The sequence below is a fragment of the Sylvia atricapilla genome, chromosome 7 (genome assembly GCF_009819655.1).
Source record: "Sylvia atricapilla isolate bSylAtr1 chromosome 7, bSylAtr1.pri, whole genome shotgun sequence".
Classification (NCBI taxonomy): Eukaryota; Metazoa; Chordata; class Aves; order Passeriformes; family Sylviidae; genus Sylvia; species Sylvia atricapilla.
The window spans coordinates 20563427-20585769 of record NC_089146.1 but is presented as its reverse complement, the minus strand read 5'-3'; the positions used below and the strand labels follow the sequence as shown (position 1 = coordinate 20585769).

At 37.1% G+C, this 22343-nt stretch overlaps 1 protein-coding gene across 2 annotated transcripts in view; it reads right to left on the bottom strand.

The window, feature by feature from the left end:
* The window catches only part of GRB14 (growth factor receptor bound protein 14), a 60539-nt gene that overhangs the window by 12087 nt on the left and 26109 nt on the right, over positions 1–22343 (bottom strand). For both annotated transcript variants that reach the window (XM_066322879.1, XM_066322878.1), the window contains 5 exons: positions 13483–13639; positions 8871–8992; positions 6654–6728; positions 1287–1424; positions 140–250 (listed from right to left, as the gene is read on the bottom strand). In XM_066322879.1, coding sequence (XP_066178976.1) covers positions 140–250; positions 1287–1424; positions 6654–6728; positions 8871–8992; positions 13483–13639 — 603 coding nt within the window. The remainder of the gene's footprint in view (positions 1–139; positions 251–1286; positions 1425–6653; positions 6729–8870; positions 8993–13482; positions 13640–22343) is intronic.

Genomic DNA, 22343 nt, shown 5'->3' with positions numbered 1-22343 from the left:
ATACCTGTTGAAATAAAAGCCACTAATTCTCCTATTTTATAACAGACAGCTGAATATTGCTTTCAAAGCCTTAAAGAAACTTAAGCTTACCTAAAATCTGTGGCTTGCTTTAATATGTATCAGAATAATAAGCTTGTACCTTAAAGCAGAATCCATAGTTTGTTGGTGCTCCAGAAGTCTTTTTGCCTGTTAAAGACATGTACATATCACTATTGCTGAATTCACAGAAAAACTGCAGATGCCTTGGCTCCTAAAAAGAAAAGTAATGTAATACAGTTAGACTACTTTTAGCCAGCCTCTCCAGATAAGACACTTGGATGAGTACAGTAGTTATCCTGTTCCAAAATACAGTCTTATAAACTTTAAACCATGACATCATGAAATCTAAAAGGAGGCAACTCAATATTCATTTCATAATGCAGAGGGAAAAAAAAATCAAATCAGTTAGAGTTTATTCTTCCAGAGGGGAAAAAACCCCCCAGACTACAAGTTATATAATTTCTGAGAAAACTTCCAATAAATCCAAGCAATAATAAAATTAGAGTAGGAGGCAAATTTTGAGAGCAGCATGCATTTCAAACATCAAAACAAAAGAAATTTTTATAAACTGAAAACCAACATACTGTTATAATTATTGACCAGTACCATTTTTAACCATTATCTCCACCCACTAAGGTTAATTATGTGAAGGCAGCAAACAAAAGAAATTTGCCAAAGGTTACAAACCAGCTCAATGAAAACTTTGGCAGGTAATTACAGAAAATCCAAAACATGAATAAACATTGGTTTGATTCGTTTATGTAAAAGGTTTCTCAACTCCAATGTTAAATATGATAAGGCTTAAAGTACCACCATCAAAAATTTGAACTAGAAAAATAAAAAACTGTCCAGATACCAATTCTGAGAATCCCAAATTTATCCTGTAAAAATTCTTATTTTAGATAATCAATTACTATATCCACTTTTCAGAACACCTACTTCAGAAATTTAACTAGTATTAGAAAATTCCTTTTAACAGGGTACTGTTATGGGTAATATTAACCAGAATTAAGTGAACTTATCAGGCAAAAAGAAACTACAGTTTCTAAGACAACACTTTCCCAGTTTTCTATCTCCATATCTCTCTAGATTTTATCTATAATGAATATATTTATTTTTTATCATTATAAGTTTAATTATTTGGTTATAAATTTTGGTTGTTATTATTACAACAAATGATAAATACATACATATTTGCTGTGACTTCACAGTTCTTGCTCTCTCTCTTTTTTTTTTTCCTCCCTTACCTTAGATGTACCTTTAGTGGAAAAATAAAGGCCAGATCTTCTCAAAAGAAAGTACAATTTTTTCCACGATTTTTTCCCCTGTTCCTTTGCATGCAAGTAACCATGAATCTCAGGATATGTGCTGGAGCTAAGGAACATCTGAAAGAAAGTATCAGACATGCATTTTTCTTTTCCTCTGAAATCAGCTTTGTGTTTCATTAACATACTCAGACACGGCTAAGGGGAATAACTCCTAAAGACACTATCACACCACAGTAATTCAGTTATGATTTAATCCCATTAATAGTACCTCTGATTTAAGGCATGGAAGAATGTTACACAACTCCAAGGTATGCTAAGCAAGTTACATATTTATATGGAACCATATGGTTGAAATGAGAGCATTACTTCTGCAATATGTGAACTTCTGCAACTAAACCAGTGTAAGAAGTACTGATTCCATGCCTCAGACCCTATTTATATAAAACTGCTAATGAGTGCTAACAACAGAAGAAAAAGAGTACATCCCTCCCCTCACCCACCATGTTACAAACCAGAGAAATTAATTGACCTGAGTTAAAATTAATTCAGCAAACCACTAACTCTGAATAACAAAACCACACAGGTCAGGCAGATATTAGCATTTTCAAAAGCAGGGAATAAAGGTCTCTGCACCTGAAAGGTGCTTAAGGAGGAGCTTTAGTTGAACCAAAACCAGAGAGACTGGGCCAGCCCCCAAGACAGCTCCTGCCTCCACTCAAGATATTCAGAGATTTCTCTTCAGCCACTTCATCAGACACTGTCAGAGTGCAACAGCTCTTGTCTTGCTGAGGCTTAGACAGTTCTACTCAGACTGCAAAAGTACCCACTAAAAGTGAGCAACCATTAATTTTACCCTAATTCCATGTCATGCTTTTGTCACTCTTCTTCCAATGACACTACTCAGAACCATGACTCTAAACATATTAACCCAGAATTCTTCTATTTCCATATATGCCACAGAATCTGTTATCACTGAGCACTTCAAGGAACCTCGCCCCAGGACTGGTCTGTGGTATCATAAATTCCGTCAAGGCTTATATAGAGGTACGGCACAAAGGATTTTTTGGTCAATATCTGCAGTTTTCATTGCTGAATTTTTCTCCTATCCACTTCTATTTCCAGAAAATCTTATTTAAGAAGTGAAACAACAGATTACGAGGCAAGAGATGGACTGGCTAGTACTGGACTCCAGCAGAATGAAAAATTGAACGTGATTTTGGAAGCACACCAAGTTCTCTTGCTACTAAATAATACAGTCCAACCAAGACATACAAGATTTCTTTGACTTTTATTGTTTTCCTGCCTTGCAGTGAGATGCATGACTGTACCAGCTGCAGATCAACCTGAGCTGGTGTGAATGCAGTAACAGAAGCAGGGCTCCACTGGCCAGGGGTGACCCCAGCCCACCACCAGGACTGCATTATGAGCAGCTTCACTGCTATTCACCTGAGCAGTTCAATCACAGAAAGCCTGGGTACATCTGTCTACATGTGCTGTGTGCAAATGCAGGTCAAGCTATTTTAGCCACACAGAAGCAGATGGGTAGGTCTTGGTACATGTTCCAGCTGTTAATCTTCCCTTTTGCCACATACTAACAGCTTCACTGGTGGGAAATATATAGGCTGAACTGAAAAAGTATAAAATCCATAAACAAAGTCAAATAAAAGCCTTAGGGAAATCTGAACCAGTCAATGTATGCAAAATAAAAAGAGCATCTTTTGAGGCTTTAATGTCTCTGCTGAAACTCAAAGGAGTGGTTGGCTTCCTGCCTGCACAAGTGTCTTCCCCAGGATTTCTGCCATAAGAGCTTCAAACCAGAAATGCTGTCATGAAAAACACTTCTCTTACTCAGCAGACCTAAGTGGAGGAGCAATACAATGCTAAGCTTCGACAGTCATTGTTGTAGCCATGCTATCAATTAAAATAAAGTAGCAGTAATGCTAGGAAAAAGGCAATCTCAAATCCATCTCTTCCTTTCTAAGACAGCTGAGGACTGTGTGAGAAAATAGAACATGAACAAGCTGTAGTCAAAACCATTAACTGTCAGAAGGATGAGCAGTAAAAATATTTCAGAGTGAGAACTGAATGTCTGTAATAAATGCCAAAAATGAATGATAGTAGAAAAAGAAAATTACCTTGGGTTGTTTTTTGTTTCAGGTTGGTTTTTGCTGGGGGTTTTTTTGTTGCTCTTTTGTTTTGTTGTTTGTTTGTTTTTAATGGAGGTACATACAAGTTTGTTATAGGAGGGAATGGATCTCTGTTTATACAGATAAAAATAAGAAAAATCCTTAATACTGGAAGAAGAGGGGAGACCTAAATGATAGTACACTGCAGACAGGGACTATTGGTCACACAGTATGCAGAAATAAACCTGCACCCTTTCCCCCACATAGTGATATATACACCCTGATAAGTAGAGTGGTGTCAAATGCCACCACATCTTTCAGATACTGATATAGAGAGCCCTAAGGATTTGATTACTGTTTGATTAGCTGTAAACCAACTAATTTAAAACCAATCTGAACATGAAACAAAACAAATAAAAGTCTTTTGTTGAAATAAAACCCCTAAACAAATAAACAAAAATCAATCAGAAAGTGAAGAAACATCAGAATGAGAAAAACATTGCACTGTCTCAGATGAATATAAAAACAGTGAAAAATGCAGAAATCCTAGATGTCACTGAATTCAATAAAGATTGAGAGCTGCACTCCTAATTACAAAACTTATTTGTCTACATTTTCAACATTTTCAATGAACAAATACCTGCAGTAGCAAAATAACAGTATCTACTAAGGTGGATGCTTCTTGAGCATTTATGCAGTGTTTTGGGGAGTCAAAGAAGCCATCATTATACTAAAACTTTGTGAACATGTTGAAATAGATGACTGATTTCTTCAAAGATGTGGTGACAGCTAGCCATGATCCAGACCAGTACTACTGGGAATAAGCTGGATTTTTACCCTGAACCTGCTGAGAAAATTTGGGGACACTATGTAATTCTAGTGAAGAATTGATTCTTAATCCCAGTATTGTCTCCAATAGACTTCAGTCTGCCTGAGAAGTTTAGACTGGGAGCCAACAAAATCTAAAGTGGAAGACAGAGTAAGGCAATGAGGAGATTAAAACAACATCCAGGAGACTGACAAGAGACTGAAATTCAGTGCAGGTCTGCTTCAGCCTGAAGCCTGGAATGGCAGTCAGGTGAGAAACTGGTTAGGGAAAGAGGGACTTGCTGTGGCACAAAGATTAAAGAAATGAAAGTCTGCTCCTAACAGTGATCCTAAAATCTTCATACTACGTTCATTTTTGACACATTTTAAAACATCCAATTTGCAAAAACAGCCTAAAGCAAGTTCCAAATCACCCAGACTGCCTACCACTAGAGCAGCTATACCCTGATCAATACAATGACACACCTCTTTTGTAGGCTAAAGATCTCCAGGGCAGCAACTAAACCTCTCTGGTATACACAGACATTCAGTATATCTAAGACCTAGTACTATTACTTAGCACATGCTAAATGGACAGGAGACAGATTTTGTTTTTGTGGCTCTGTTCTACAAAGATGTTCTGATTCAAAATAATCAACCAAAATACTCACTCTTCAACTTTCAATAAGAGTTAAGAAAAACAGACCTTGAAAACATTTTACTTGGTTACAGCTCAACCCACAAAAGAATGTAAAAGTATCAGAAGTGATTTTTAAATCACTTGTAAGCATTGAATTGTCAAACTAATGTCTCTTTTGATACTTAACCAAGCACATCACAAATAATAATGCAGCCCATTACCTTGTCTTAATGAAAGTTTCCAAGGAAATAGTGACTCACAGTAAACAATTTACCCAAAGTTTCTGATGAAATGTGCACAATGGCTGCACAATCCACCAAGGTATTCTCTACTTTGTGCCTATTAAGTTTTATTTAATGAAATACAATTAATATACAATGCAACACAAAATAGCAACAGAGGACAGTTTGCAACGTGTTTTTCAAGCTACCAAAATGGCCAGTAACTAGATATATTTGGAAAGATCGTTAATCTTATCTACCAGCTTTGAACATATTCTAGGTCTTACAATATGGGCTTAAAGAAGTTCTGCACAAGAATATAAGCCAAAAAGTTCTCTTACAAAAGTCTTCATTATTTTATTTACTAAATTACACTTGTGAGCAAAAAACTTAAAGTTCTATTAACATAGGGGACAGAATTTTCTAAATTAAATGTTTATGCTAGACTGTAAAATCTGTGTTATGTAGGTGGCAAAAGGGAAACAACTTTCATTAGATTTGCAGCACTTTTGAAATCACAAAAATTTTATTTAGGTTTGTAAAAATTACAGAATCTAGTGTGCGTCAAATTTAATTTGCAAAATTTTTTACTATATTTGGGATAATCTTAACATCTTGATTAACATTCACTTTTATAAGGATATAACTTTTTAATATGAAAGAATGCTTTGAGAATTAGTTACACTTTCAATGGTTTTCATTTACTGGTGGATGCTAAGGTAGACTTATCGTATAGTTGGGGTTTTTTAATTGTAATTTCTATGTTTCTTTTGCTTCTGCCCTAAATATCCTGTGTTATTATGTTGCCTTTCCAATCATTCTTTATCCCCAAAACTCATGCATAGGGTTACTGTCTTAAGACCAGTGGAAGTTCTTCTTCTATTATTTAATTTCTCTAATGACAAGCAAACAAGAGTGATGTGTACGTTTCCACCTTTATTACTCATTTTTCCCCTCTTTGAAAGTAAGACGATGATCCCTGATATGGTCATTCTCTATTATCATTTCATTATTCTCACTGTAAATTAGAATCTTGTGTCTGCTTAAAAGATGACTAACACTGAGTGACCTACCATAATTTTTTTTGAAGGCTACAGTAGCCTTCAAGCTAACAAATCATACTAGTCAGTCTAAATTTTCTACTCATTAAGTTTAACCATTTAACTCTTTTTATATCCATTTGTGTCACATTGCCAGTTCTTTGGTATTCTACCATAGCCTGCTGCAAAGTTTGTCCAGCACTCCACCCTGAAAAAGGGTTTTTCACCTGAAATACCCCATAAAGGTATTTATGGGTAGGTATCACTCTATTTTCTCTGTATTTGTGTTCTTGATTCTTAAAGGATGTTCAAGTTTCCAAGCGTGGACATATAATAGCTTCTTGGAAGGGACACATCATTTCATATCTCTTGAGGAAAACGGTTATTAACCATGTCTTGAATTATTCAAAACCTAGCAACAGATCCAACAGCAATAAGGAACTATGCTCACACAACACAGATAATGGGAAATTCTGAGCTGTGCTGGTTCATCTTCACTCAAAATTACATACCTGTAATATCCCAGAGTGGCTTAGTGCTGCACTGGTCTCACTTGGAAAAGATATCATATGATCTGGAAAAAAACTCTGTAACAACAAGAACTCGTATTAAAATTCTGTAGAAATTTATATAAAAATTTCTCTTCTGTATGTGCAATTTAAGTTCTCAGTGCAGTGCAAGACACTGAAGATTCCCTGATCCAATAATTTAAGCTTACCTTAATATCAAAGTGGCACATGCTATATATTATTTGGCAGATGCTATATATTATTTGCTGAAAAACACAGAATTTTGAGAAAACATCAATAGTCTCTGGAAGAAGCTTTCAGACACCAGTGCAAATCACATTGCAACACTTGGCCCTTAGTGTTGTTTTTCTAGCAGTAATTTCTATTGCTGTTGACATACAAGAATTGCCTGGAGATTCAATATACTACAAAGTAAGGAGGCTACACACCAACTCACTGAAAGTTTTCTATTGTTTTCATTACACTAGAAACCCAGTAAAATATTTTGGTATAACTTCCATAACACAGAAAAAGTTGTCTCAGGGTTTTTTTTAATCTTTTATGTATTATACAAATTAACAAAAAAAATCTGACTAGATCATCTACATGACTGGGGTAAAAGTCTACAATTCAAATGCCAGTTTTATTATCAAGGAAAGCTCAAGGGATAATTTATGGAACAGACCTGAAGCTGGGGTGTTCAACACAGTCATGGAGATATGAACCAGACAAAGGTTTGATGATCACAAATACTGTTTTCTCAAGACCTGGACAAGTTTGAAGTTAATATTCCCTTGGCCACCCAATGTCCATCAATTTCCATTTTTTAATGAAATTCAACTGGTGCCAGTTAATAATTCATATTAACTCATTATGATAAAGCATTCTTGCTACAGCTGGGACCAGATCACCCAGAAGAGCTCTGCTTAGCTATAGCTGCTGCAGCTGGTGCAGCTGCAGGTCAGCCACGCTCCACAGCTGGTTCCACTCACTGGTTAAACAATACAAAAACTTAATTTTTGGAGGCAACAGACAGAAACTGATGCATATAAAGTCCCACTTGAATCTGAGGAAGAATTTCTTTACTATGTGGGTGATCACACACTGGAGCAGATTGCCAAGAAAGGTTGTGGAATCTCTCTCAATGGAGATATTCAAGAACCCTCTGGATGCAATGCTGTGCGATGTGCTCTGGGATGACTGCTTGAGCAGGGAGGTTGACCCATGCTGTGATTCTGTGAAAGCCTCTTTACTAACTGTAGACCATCTCAAGCTGAAAAATTTTTCACTGGTATTGGGGTATCTCCATATCTAGGATAAATCTATCATATTTGTCTAGAGACACAAAGGTCAACCAAACAAGAAAATTCTCAAAACTCTTATAATTTTTGTTGTCTTTATATATTTACCTTTTTATCCTTTACACAGACAGATAATCTGAGCTCCCTTTCACTTTTTACTTTTTAGGTCCTCACACAATTCTGCTATTTTTCCCTTTTACATCTGAAACGAGCTGGCTTTATAAGAGACAGCATTAAGAGTTGTCCAAATACACCATGGAGCAACCAGATGGTAAGTTCCTTCTGCTGAGCCAGGACTGCTTCCATGGCCTTTGCCATCAGCCAAGGTCTGAATCAGCAGCATTAACCTTTGGCAATGTCCCTGAGTTACAAGGTATCTCTGCTCTCTTTCCATTCCTTGTTTGGCCTCACTTTCACTTACCCCTAATATGTTAGGGCTGTTCATGGCCTTTTCTGTCAGTGGTCATTTAGCTACAGCTGGGAGAAGCTGCAATTGGGCAATGCTGGGCCAGAACATTCAATTTTCACTTCAACAATAAAATCCTCTTTTCTACAGGTGCCCCTTCTCACACTGCTTCGTTTTATGTTATGTTGTCACTTGACGAAAAGTTCACTGTGTTGCAAAAATTTAATTTTATGTCCGTGTGCAAATTTCAATACAATTAAACCTATTGCTGCTCCCATCCCCCCCAAAAATAAAAAATGAACATGGATGTTTTACAATAGTAAGAAAGGTACCAGCCAATGATCACATGCACTATAATATATTCATTCTTGTATTTCACATATTCCCTCTCGATTATTCCTTATGCTCCTGTTACACTAAAATATTTAAACTCTGACTATCTGTGTGCAAGAAAAAAGACTGCTTTTTAGAACAGTAATTGCATCACTTCACAGATATAATGTTAGGACTTACCAGTGGATTTTTAAAAAACTCATACTTTGCATAATTTTTTCTAAAATACAGTTTGGTTTCCTCTTCCATTACCCAGTTTGACTGGACTTCCATCACTAATTCGTGGTCTTCTAGAGCTCTTCCTGTAAGAAAATCAAAAAAATTAAAACAAAATGCAAAAGCAAGTATCAAGCTCATGACTAGCAGAAGACAAAGAACTCTCATAATCTACAGATAAAGTGGAGCAAAGTTAAACTTCCATTGAATTTAACCCATTCTTCATTGAATTTAACTAATCCTTGAATCTAAAAGGACAGAGATTAAGGTTGCTATATGAAAATCCCATTTTTGTAACCAGATTAAATGAAGCAAATAAAACCATAAAGAAATTCAGAAAACAAAACAAACCAAAAGAAAACAAAACAAAAAATAATGAAAGGAAATTAAACATTTTAAAACCTTGTGCAGGTTGTTCTACTCCAAGACACATTCTTCAGATGCGAGGGTAAAGAGACACTAAAGAACTGAAGCTCTTAGTTAAAAACAGCATTTTTTTTTCTTTCAGTTTTATAGAGAGAAAGTGCTCCTCTGAGATGACATTTAAAACTCTTAAATGCTTGGCATTGTGACATTTAAGAAAACACCATTTCCTCAAGACTTACTTCTTGGTAGAAAAATATGACATTGTGCATCACCCCAAAGGATGGGTAAAGGTGCTGATATTTCTTTATTTTTAAGGTGTCACAGCAAAAAATATTTTACAAGTGAGTAAACTTACTGTTTTGAAGGAACTGAAACACTGAGTGCCCTCCAAAAAACAGCCCTGTAATCACACCCCTAAATGGTGACACAAAAAAGCTGCCCTTCAGTTTAGGTTGATCATTTTTGTCTTCCAACTAGAATGGAGAGTTTCTACCTCCCTTTCTATCATCTCTTTATTACTGCTATCTCTAACATGAGGAGCACCTGCTACAGTCCACAACAGCCTCCCTTAACTATGAAAAGTATTTACTGCACATGAAAATAAATGTACTCCAGTACATGACAAAACACATGTACATGTGGAGTACATGACAAAACACATTTCAAAAAGCCACCCAGTGGGGAAAAATTTTAAACTAAATAAAAAATAGGAAGACATTGCTCAGCACTATTGCGCAAGTAATGCTTTATGAACCTTCCCAGCCTTCACAGACTACCTGAAAGAATGCAGAGTGAAATCAAAATGTGACTGAAAGATACTGATGATGTGCCTGGCCAAGGCACCACTCTCTTCTCAAAAGAGGAGCGCCCTAGAACATGTGTGTTCAGCTGCAGAAGCAAACAGAAAACTGTCTACAGTCAGCACAAAAATTTCTCAATAGAAAAAGAAAACTTTCCAGATGAAGATAGTACTTCCCTTATAAAGGGGAGCAGTTATGGATAACTGTTCTTTTACACAGCCTGCCCTGCTCAGGGGAATTGCAGTGGAAGTATGGGACTCCCAGCACCAAGGTACTTGGTGGCAGGGATGACATAGCATCATCCAAATTTAGACACATTTCAGATGCTTTCAATGATCTTATATACTGTGAAAAACATTCAAAAATGTATTTGAATTCAATATGTTAGGATAAAAAGAACACGTACCAGAAAGACACAGTTCTGAAATATACTGATTAATAGAGCTGCAAGAATTGCTGTACTTCAGGTATTTGAAATAGAATCCCTGCTACTCCAAACTTGGGAGGTGGAGAGGAAGGCTGAGCTTCCTGGCTGACAAGGCAGCAGCAGGGGGCTGAGTGCAGTGAGGACACAACCATCCTTAGTGCTCAACAACAGAGCTCTGCACTGAAGGGCAGAACGTTTGTGAAAACTGAAACACAGAGAATGTGGGTTCGTGCTTTGCTTTAGGTGAGAATTTTGTTGGGTTTTTTTCCTTTTTAAACTTTCACAGCAGATACCTCCACACAGCAATGAAGGCACAATCCAGTGATGTAATTAATGTCTGTCTTGATTAAAAGTAGAACACTGTGCTCAGCTCACTAAGATTCATGCAATTATATCTAATTCAGTAGTATTCAGACAGCTGTTAGATTTTTAAAGAAAATGTTCACTAATTGATGGATGAATTATTAATCCACATTCTCCTGGAGTTTACACAGACACATACATTTGCTCACAGTACTTCTTTCAATGCCAATTCACTTTACTTACGAGATTAAAAAGACTTTCCAAATTTACATTGGTAAAACACACAACAACAACAACAAACACAAAGCAATCCCAAACTAATTCATAATTTGGAAAATATTTCTTCAAGCTACTCTTCCAGTGCTTATGAATCTACTTCAAGCAAGTCAAGATGAATATGTTAATGCTTTCTAACAAAACCAGATCTAAATCAGTATGGTAAAAATAACTTCATTATTGTCCAGTACTCTAAAAATACATAGGGGATATCTCAAATTGTTCCTTTCCTTGGCCAGTAATGTTGAATTGCCAACCTCATCATGAAGGAAATTATTTTACTTTTAAAATTAAGCCTTCACCCTTTTCTAGGACTACACTGAAAGCAGCTGAAGCAATTATAAAACTGCATGGTGAATGAAAGTCTTCAGCAATTTCAAGAATATCAGAATATTAGGAAAATCAACTTCATTAATTATTTGATATTGAAATCTTTCAAGAAATCCTCCAGATTGAAGTAAACACACCACTTGTCAAAAAGTGTACTGTGCAAATACAGAAAGCTGGAGAAACAGTGCCACTATTGTTCTGGCATGCTTTCACAAATGTGTCTTCTTCAATAGTTACTAAACTACTTGAACACCAGCTACACTATAAAATACAGAAAACACTTCTACTGTTTCTCTAGTACTTTTTTCTAAAGCTATTTCACTACCTCTTCCACAGTAGTCATTTTCAGTCTCGACACAGATTTAACTCCGTCTTTACTCTGCGTTGGAAGCACCTTACAGCGGATACATGCGGTGTAAAAGGTTACAAATATCTTTGAAATCTTACAAAGCAAGAAAAGATATTTGAAAAACGTGTCAGCCTTCATAGGATAAAGGAGTATAATAGGGCAAAAAATAGTTTTAGTTTTTGTAGTTCATCCTTAAAGTACAGCTGTTAAACATAACTGAGTCAGAGATGCACAGTCATGTTTATTTTCAACAAATGCACAAGGCCAGATTCCCCAGATACATCTAGAGAAATGGACTCTATCAATAGCTTTTAGCCATATTTAAATATCTGGAATGGAGGGAGTGGCCAGGAATGAAGTTTGTGGGGGTTGATTTTTGTCTGTAGTGTGTACATCTTTTTGTTAAAATCAACAGCATTGGAGTTACCAGGTACCAGTGCAGTCTCTTGAGAATTAAGAACTCCATGGAGTTTTCTATGTATTTTAGAATGCAGGAAGGCATCCAGAACATCCTCTTTTTCAAGCCACACTTTGCACTAGCAGATGGAACTGCCCTTGAAGTTGCAGAAGTACTACCTTTTTTAGCTCTAGTACAGTGCCAAAGTTCAAGAATAATATGGAAATTTTGAGTGATGTGAAATTATAACCATACTTCTTTGGCATTTGTCTTCTAGTAGATTTTTTTTTTAACATAATTTCCTATCAAAAGCAGACACAATACAGTACTGAAACACAGTGCTGTAAAAACAAGTACGATTGTCTAACTTGAAATTCAGTTCAATATTACATTCCAGCAGTGGGCTTCTAAACTCTCTCTCGCTAAGGAAAGTCTTCCCTGAATTTTGCATTTTTTACATCTCTGCAAACATCTCCTTTCTCCCTACAATTAATTTGCCTTATGTTTTTTACACTGCAAAGTACACCTATACACTTTAAAAAAGAACAGAGATCAGAAGTTTTATTTTGAAACCATGGATTACACATTTTGAAACCATGGATTACACATTATATTATAGAAAAATAGGAGTTTTACTACACTGATGATTTGAAAGGATTTCGGAACATCTTGTTACCAGCAACTTAAAATACTACACGTGGCATCACTTCAACAGAGTTCCCTGATCCTATGTGGAAGTTTAGAGGAATGGTTTTGTTTTCCTTTTAAAGTAGCACTGTCCCAGAGTTCACCATAAATCTAGCCAAACTGAATGTAGTGAAGGAAATAGTGACAGCCCACTCTGATATTATTTCTGAAAACCAAGTCCTGTAGTAAAGATAAAATAGCACTGTGTGACCTCTTTCTGTCCCTGATGTCTGATATTTTACTCAGGTGTGCTGGGAACAAAGAGGATTTTATTTGCAATTAAAATAACACAACTCTTTGTAGAGATAAGCAGGAAATACCACCCATAAAAGGAAGAACTGCTAGAGAAAAGCATGACAGAGCAAGGAAGAATTTGCAGTAAGAACTTTAACTCTTAGTGTCTTCCAAATCATTCTTACAGATGCAGATCAAGCAGTGTGAAGCAAATATACCATGAAAAAATCTAGTTTATACCTATGCTTTAAAAAATAATCAGAAGCAACGACCACAAAAAGAAAAAATTCACACAAGACTTCCCATCATTCTGCTTCCAAGCCTTTCTATTAGAATTGTACTTCCATGTGAAAATGAAAACCAAATACCTAATTTATCATCACATCATTATGGATTATTAGTCTTACCTAAACCTGTGTGGGTAAGTTGTTCAAAGAGAGTCCAGCTGTGGTCATCAACATAGTGGTTTTTCAATATCAAGAGCTGACACACATCTCTGGCTGTTATATCACTTGGTACTTCCAAAGCTCTACTAGTATCATCTTCACTATACACTTTGACTACCTGCAAGAAATAAAAAACCCTAAAATATCCATAAGTTTAATCTTTACTTCAGTTACTCCATCTATGTTGCTCTCTCAGCTTCATGACTGAGACAAGAACCCACACACACAGAATGCAACATGAAAGACAGCCATTCCTCTCTAGTGCAATAGCATAATTGAGAACAGAACAGTTAAGCAAAGCATATTCCACTTCTAAATTCAGCTACTGGATATTCCTCGTCACAGGACACTGGACAGACTGATGCATTAGCTTAAAAAAATTAATGGAGAGATAAATAAAAGCAGTTGAAACTGTAAGCTGAAAAAGAAACCACAGAGCATAAATAGTGAAACTCAAGAACTTTATGACTGCAGAACTGTAGAAAGATTTGATAAAGGAGTTAGTTCAGAGAATGGCAATCAGACTCAAGATGCTCACAGTTCTGTAGACAATAAAATAAGATGTTAGAGAGTGGCTTTGAATTTTGACAAGCAAGAACTCACACATATCCTCAGTTTAAAGGGTGTCCAAAATGCTTTTAACTGACAAAATACTCCTCTCAGTTTATTGAATTTATCCATATTCATGAAAATGCAAGACAAAGCTTTCCTGAAATTTATGCACAAAACCTAAATACCATTGTAAACCCCTCATTAAACAGCAAGGTACAAGTTCTCACTTTAAAGACGAACAAGCCTGTTACTGTCAGTCACTCTTAACAGCTGCCTTACCGAATACATGCTCATTTCAAGCATCTAATAAACAATCAGCAGTGTATTGTGCCCTGACTTGTCAAGGCAGCTCCCTCTCTGGTTTGTGCTGAACTTGGTAGGAAAGTGAGCAAGGAACTCCAGCTGTATCTCGTGCCACCAGCGTCTTCTCACCAACAGAAAAAAACCCAAAAATAATATTAAAAAAACAGGTCCTCTCACTCATGTTTTCCAAACATCAGATCAAGGAAAAAGGACTCCATTTGTAAACCACACTGATATTTTAAATATCAGCCTCACTCACCTCCAAAACCTATTTTGCTCAGTGGAACTAAGGAGATACAGAAGTTTGGTTCCAAACTTTGGCCCTGCGTGTTAAACGAGAGTGAAGTCCATGATAATTTGCTTTAATAGTGCATCAAATAAATGTTGACAGGTCAACAGCTCCATACAATTTCAACCACCCATGCCACAACACCAATCTTTAGGATATGGCAAACATTAAATTCATTCTCCTGAAGTACTGAAAAACCTCTCTCTACTCATGAATCAACCACCTCAAAGCTGGGACTTTCAAGGGAAATAGGCAGACCTCAGAGAAAAAAGATCCAGTGTTAACACGGGCTTAAGCTGCAGCTCAGTACTTCCATTTAATACGAAAGGCAAAAAGAGCACATTGCTACTGAATTCAATACTGCCAAAGTGGCCATGGAGGATGACTATGGTTGGTTTTGTAAAGGTCTGTTCTTTTGCAGTGTTCCTTCCCTCTGCTAAGCAAAGAGACCAGCAGCCATGCAGCCTGCTTGCAGCAAAGCCTGGTTGCACACACACAAAGTCCTACTGCAGTCACACAGAAATTATGTTTGGCTTGGTTTATTCAAGATAAACCAACATGAAATATTTAAATTCCTGCAACATTTACAATGATTCAAAGATGAAATCAAAATATGTGTCTGGCACGGTGCACTCTAAATGGGATGGAAGGCTGTAGGGGTGACTAGAGGAACCAGCATCCCATCGCCTTGAAAGAGATCCTACTCTGGGCAGCACTGAAGGTCACAGACAGCTTCATTAGTCCGTCCAGCAAGTCTGTGTCAGGCTAAACCTAAAGGGTTTGACAGGCTGAAATGCCAGAAAGGAGAGAGACACTAAAGAAGGTGCAAGCAAAGGAAAGAACTGAAACAACGTTCCAAGTATTGACGATGGCTCTAAGTCCCTTCCAGCTGAAATATTCTGTTCTGTCTCCCAATATTCTTGCAATAAAGCCAGGGTGGGAATCCATGTGAGCATGCTGGCTAGGGACTCTATGGCACAGAGCGGCAACTGCAGCTTTCCCCAGGCACTCATCAAGTTCAGTGATATGCTTATTTTACAGCAAGAGCACGTACAGCCCATGCTGAGGCTCTTGACGGATATTTTAACAGAAATTCTTTTTAAAAGGGTTAAGAGTCGCAGTGCAGACGACTTCACTCTCATTGCTAGAGAAACAGAAAAAGAGTTTTTAAAATGCTGGAGACAGCAACACAAGTCATGATAATGAGCTGCCTGTGGCCATACAGCTCAGGGAGCAGAAAGCCTTGGAGGTGGCCTTGGACTACTGGAGCTCAGCTAAAGCAAAACAAAACAACACAACAAAAAAAACAAGGAGAAAAAACTGCAGTTTATATTCTCTGTGAGTATTCTCACTCAGCTCTCTCAGTATAGGGAAATAAATCCTGCTCAAGTCTAGGACAACACATCACCCCAGCTCACAGCTATGATTGGGTATCTTATAAAACACAAATGCTGTGATCTTTTTCTCTTCCTTGCAAGGGATTCAGATGCAGCAGAAGACAAGAGTCACCTAATAGACTCTCATCAATTTCTGTTACACATTTTGCTTAACGAATTGGTGTAAATCTCCTCACAGTGATCTTTGAGGATTTTTTTTAATTAGAAATTGCTCAGTATGCACTTGGTGCTGTGTTTGAAGCAGTCTCCTCTAAGATTGCTGGGAATGTATTTATTCCAAAGGGAGCAGACCAGATGAAAAAGGATAAATTCAAAATCCCATTTTTTCTTGGAAACATGTTGCAATACTTCTCTTCCTAGAAGTAGAGGATGTTTTGAGAATTAAAGGGTGGCAGAGCTATGCTAAAATGCAGCTATGCTGATTTCCTCCAGAAATACGTAAGCTTGAGTGATCCCTTTATTTTTATTAGTGGTTCTCACCATGTATTTGACTGACCAGTCATCCTCACTTTTTCCCTTTTCTGTTGTCCACTGAAAAATTTGTCTGAGAAGTAGTACACAAGAAAAGAGCTGCTAACTGAGAACAAGCTCTCATTACAATTTTCATTACCCTACACTCTCAAACTTTGCTCCAAAGCAAGCTGTTTCACTTCCCTGGACTATACCTATTAGTAGGCAGAAAAAGTTGCCTCAGCCACACTGAAATCTTCTTTCTGGTCTAGTTTATAAATGCAAGGAGGTTTTAGTTCTTCCCAAGACTAATGAGTGGGTTTGCATTTATTAACATTTGGTGAGAAAAGGAAGACACCTACGGAAGTGATTTTTCTAAGAAAAGCTGTGATTAAACCAATCAGTGACTAGGTTTGAATGTTGACATCTGGCCACGCCACTAGAAAGCTGACACACCTCTGGGAATACACGTTAAAAATCGGGAAAAATCCCAGGAAGCCCTTTTTCCTCCTGGCCTGGGAAGAAGCCAGGCGGCTCGGCTCCCGCCTTGCCACGAGGGCTGGGCTGGGCCGGTGACTGCCGGCCAGGCCAAGGGGAGGACAGAACGCCCCGTCCCAGCCGGATCGGGCCCCAGCGGCTGCCGGGCACGTGAACTGGGGAAGCTGCAGCTGTGGGCATGCCACTGGTGAGATCCTGGCCACCTTCCCCTCCCAGCGCGGCTTTTGAAGAATCCTCTACTATAAACAGCTCCAGCCACCGCTACCAAGAGCCCTTGCCTAGGGAATAGCCCAAGCCGCACGAGAGATCACAGAATTACAGAATGTGTAGCTTGGAAGAGACCTTCAAGATCATTGAGTCCAACCCAGCCCTGACACCTCAACTAGATCATGGCACTGAGTGCCACATCTAGTCTCTTTTTAAATACATCCAGGGAGGGTGACTCCACTACCTCCCCAGGCAGACTATTCCAGTATTTAATCATGCTTTCAGTGGAAAACTGCTTCCTAATATCCAACTATAGTTCCCTTGGAATCATGCAGCTTGAGACCGGGGGCAGCTCTGCACTGCCCGGAACAAACCGTCATGCTCTCTGCAGGCCCAGGTGAGAATATTGACTCTTTCCTTGCACAGATGAAACTTGCAAAACACTGCATCCTCTCTGAGTGAGAGAAAAGGACAGAGTGAAGACATGTAGGGAGACAACATGAAGATAACAAGGCCAGTGAAGGAGGAAACTTCAAACCACTACAGTAATTGGTGCATTGGCCAGGAAATGAAAATAGGTGAACTAAAACCACTACACAAGTTGGGTGTTTCTGCCCGGTTTCAACCCGAAACGGTCACAGCTGGAAAAAGAAACACCTCAACAGCTTCTGTTTAAGTCACTGGAAGTAAGAAATTAACAGCTCCAAGATCTTCCTATAAGAGGAAAACACCAAGCTCAGCATGACAAGCATGAATCATTTTCACTGTCTATGGGAGCAGGAAAGGTGGTGTAGCATTCCCACATGTTCTCTTTCAGTTTTTCAATATATTAAAAATCAGCCAAGATCCCAGAATTACATGCAATTCATCTTTATCACTCCAAAAACCATTTTTATAAGAAATGTTGCTTCAAAATAAAAAATATTATCAAATAAATATAATATAAATGAAATACATTTCACTAATCCAATGAACTCAGAATGTAAAGTAAATGTTGAAAAATAAAATCAAATATTTAACCAAAGAAAAGAAAGAAGACCCTAGTTTTTACACTAAAAAGTAACCAGAAGAGGCAAAATACCAGCAATTGTTTAAAAGAATAAGTAAAAGAGCACATAAGGTAAGCAGTGTGGGAGGAGGGAGGAGCAAGCAAAGCTGGACTCTACTCCCCCGAGTCTTCTTCCCCACTCAATCGTCATCTCCACTACAATAATTAAATAATATGTTCATAGACTTTTAAGAGAGGGTGTCCAAGTCTGCTTCTTCAGAATCTTCATGCCATCTGTTTCGGAAGTTCCAATCTGCAGAAACAGCACAAACATATGCCCTGCACTGAGGAATTTAAAATTTCAAACCAAAGTCCTAACGTGTGAAAAAAAGCCAGGTAGAGCCTACAGAAAAAGAACCACTAGCACACAGATTCCATATTTAGGTGCCTACACCAACATGACCTGACATTTATGATTCTTAATGCTTCTGTATAGCCATTGACACAGTGGGTAGTCAGCACTTCTAAAAAATATCAGGCACTTTTATTTATAAAGAAAAAAGCACCTAACTTTAGCTTATGATTTCTAAAATTATCCCCTCCTCCCCCCAAATAAAACACTGCACATTTCTGTACTTATATTATCATTTCAGTCACATTTTTGTTAAATGTAGAGTTATTGTATACAAAACCAGGCTTTGAAAAGTCTTAACACTCCAGGGTGCCATAATTCTTCTGAAATGCTGGCCTGATTCTCTGCTAACCTCTTTAGTGTTAATAATCAGGCTATTTGCCTGCAGCATTTTTTCTCCAATTCCCAACCCTGCTGCCTGCTAGACAAAATTTTTTGCTTATTGATACTGGCAAAGGGTAGAGGAATTTGGAGTGTATTTTAACTACATGAAGGTGCTTGGAAACATCTAGCATTTTGAACTGGTTTACAACTTGTATCAATAGTCTGTTTTGGTTTTAGTGAGAATCAGCAAAATTTGGGATGCATAAAAATATTTAAGAGGTGAAGTCACAACTGTTATTAGAAAGAAATAGCATGTTAGTGATGTTTACTGTCTTCTTTATCAGCTGTGAATGCAAGACTTTCCCTTTAAATATCCCAGTCTAGAGTTAAAATGTCAGCTTCCAATATTTCCTACAAAGGGAAGATTTCCAGGCCAAAAGAATTCACGCATTTTCTAGAAATCCGTATCTGTCATTAAAACAAGGTGCATACAATGTCTAACTGTACACATCTTGACTTCTCATTTGGAACACAGTATACCTTCAAGAGGCAGAAGGAACACTGCTTCTGTATTCTGTCTTGCAACAAAACCAAAGTGCAAAGAATGAATAGCAAAGTCTGGGAAAATTGTCTGTCTTTCCTTCCACAACCCATAAAAATCTCATACTTTTTCCATAATCTAACCTTTTTAAAAATGACATTTGAAAGAGCAAAAAGCCTTTATTCCAATGTAAGAAGATGTCAGTTTCTTCAGCAATTAATGAATTTGTTGCCTCAAAACATAAAGAACTCTTTTAGACCTAAATATTCTTTTAGAAAGCATTAAAAACTTGTTAAATTCCATGTTAACAGTATGCATATATTATCAACTAAAACAATTTCTACTTATTTTCTGTAATAATCTTCCGTGGCACTATATTTACTATGACACTATGGCAACTGTCTGTATTACGCAGCCCACAGAGTCACTCCCCTCCTTCAGACTCCTGGTACAAAATTCCATGTCCTATCTAATCCAACCACCCACGACCATCCAAGAATGAAAAAATTACACCAAAAATAGAAACTGAACAGCAATGCAAAGAAGTAACAAAAGATACTTTATATTGCCTATAGGCAAAAAGGTCCAATTCTTACTTTTAAAAGACATACTTGCCACCTGCCTTTGAGCAAGTCAGCATTAGTCCCTCAGTTTCACTTTTCAACACGGGGCAGGGGAAGTGAAATCTGTTTCTGTACATCAAGGTAACAGATTGAACTCATTAAGATTGGTAGAGCTCTTATACCTCCTCACATGACTGCTCCTTTAGATGTGTAAATATGTTGTATTCTAAAAAGGAAGGTTAAATTATGCAGATCTCCAAATTGCAATAGGTTATGTGCAAAAATATACCAGCAAAGTTCTTTGAAACAAAGGTTATGACAATCACATCATGATACTGGAAAAAAATGGCAGAATGAGGACAATATGACATGCAATCATGGCAAAGACAACGTCAGTAAAACTGAAGAGAAACAGAGTTTGAAAGACACAACAGGAAAGTTTAAATACGAATATCATCATTTAATCTTGAATTTGATACATTCCATTTTACAATATTGGTCAACAGAAACAAAATATAGTTATAAATAGAAATAAAATAGTTACAGAAGTTTACATTTCCCTGTATAAAACTGAACAAAAAGCCACTGCCACATTTTGGACAATTAACTCATGGTACAACTTCTTTTAGAGCAGAAAGTGAGACTCTTGTAAACTACATGATAATTAGATGACACTTGGCCCAAAATATTACAGTAATTGAAGAATTAAATAGCAACAGCAACACTGTGAAGTTCAACATCCTGCAAGCAGGAATGGCAGTAATAAATAGATTAAAAGTGAAAGATTTATCACCATCAACAGTCATTACCACCAAGGACCAAGTAGGAGTGAGAAATACAAAGGGATCAACAGAAGTAAAGCCCACAATAAACTCCTTAAAAAGAATGCACATTATTTATAAGGAAAGATAGGGATGGATCAAACAATTTATTTAAATAGCGAGTCTCAAGTTAATCTACCTTACCAAAAATTTTTTTCAAACTAGGGAGATTCCAAATAAAACCAGTGAAAGAGATACTTCAAATACAAATGTTAAGATGTGTGTAAATAGCTAGAAAGTTGTGAGGAAATTTAAATATCATCAGCAAAAATTTCAGTTAATACACTTCCACGGAACAGGAGAAATGAAAGAAATTAGCAGACCTGCCAAATGATTAAGCTGTCAAAGGAGTACTTACACAAGATAAACACACCTCAGAGAAGCTAAATCATTTATTTGCATTAATTATTTACAAGGGCTATGGATGAATAGGTTCCCAGATCTAGTTTTTATAGGTGAAATAAAATTGTCAGTTTAAACGGAGGGAACACTGGAAATCAAATGGCAAATAGTTAATAGGAGGTTATACAGGCTGGCATTTAAAGAATCTTAAATGGCAAACCTCAGCCTACCCTAGCACCAGTAGAAATAGAGGCTTAGGCTCGATCTATCACTTCATCTGATGGGCACTGAGTATAAAGTTCTGCTCAGACCTGAAAAAGTGGAAAAGTCCAAGGGCTATTGCGGCAGATTAACTTTGGAGTACCACTCTGTAAATTTATGAGTCACCAGTGCCTATCACCAGGCAGCTAAGAATCTACCAACATTACCTAAATCTGTCTCTTTCTAGAAGAAAATCTACTCTGAAATTTATGAAAACTCTTCTCCATCTTGTTCATAGCAATTCCTAGAGTGATTTAGAGTAATCATCATAAATCTGAAAAATCTCAATGGGGTAATGAAGTTTACACTGACTGGTATCAATAACTTTTTCCCAAGTCTTTTAAAGAAGAGCTATAATGAAAAAGAGACAGTTATGAAAAAAGGGACTAGAAAATAAAGATTAACTTGGAATGCACAGATCCTTTTTACAATAGCTGTCTATAGTCAAGTAATTTCAGACTTTTACTCATATTAGCCCTTAAATCAGAATGGAAGAACCATGTCTTGCTAGCCCTGATAAAAATAAGTCTTAGATGTTTTTCATTAAAATATTAATAATGCTAACTTTGTACATTTACACCTGACACAAGGCTATTTGCAAAACTTCTTGGCACTGGGAAAGGTAAATGGCTCCCTATCCCTGTCTACTTAAAGAGAGTTAATTACTATTACTTAAAGAGAGTTAATCCAACATAGGTCCCTTCTCAACTCCAGTGCATGGCTTTTCAGTTAATCTAAACCCAAAATATGAATGATCAGGAAGGCAAGAGCATTTTACCTTCCTAGCCAGTAAAAAATAAATTAATTAATGGTGAAATTTCCATGAAACTTGGGTAAAATTCTTTATACAAGGGAAAGTAATTTTAAAACTCAG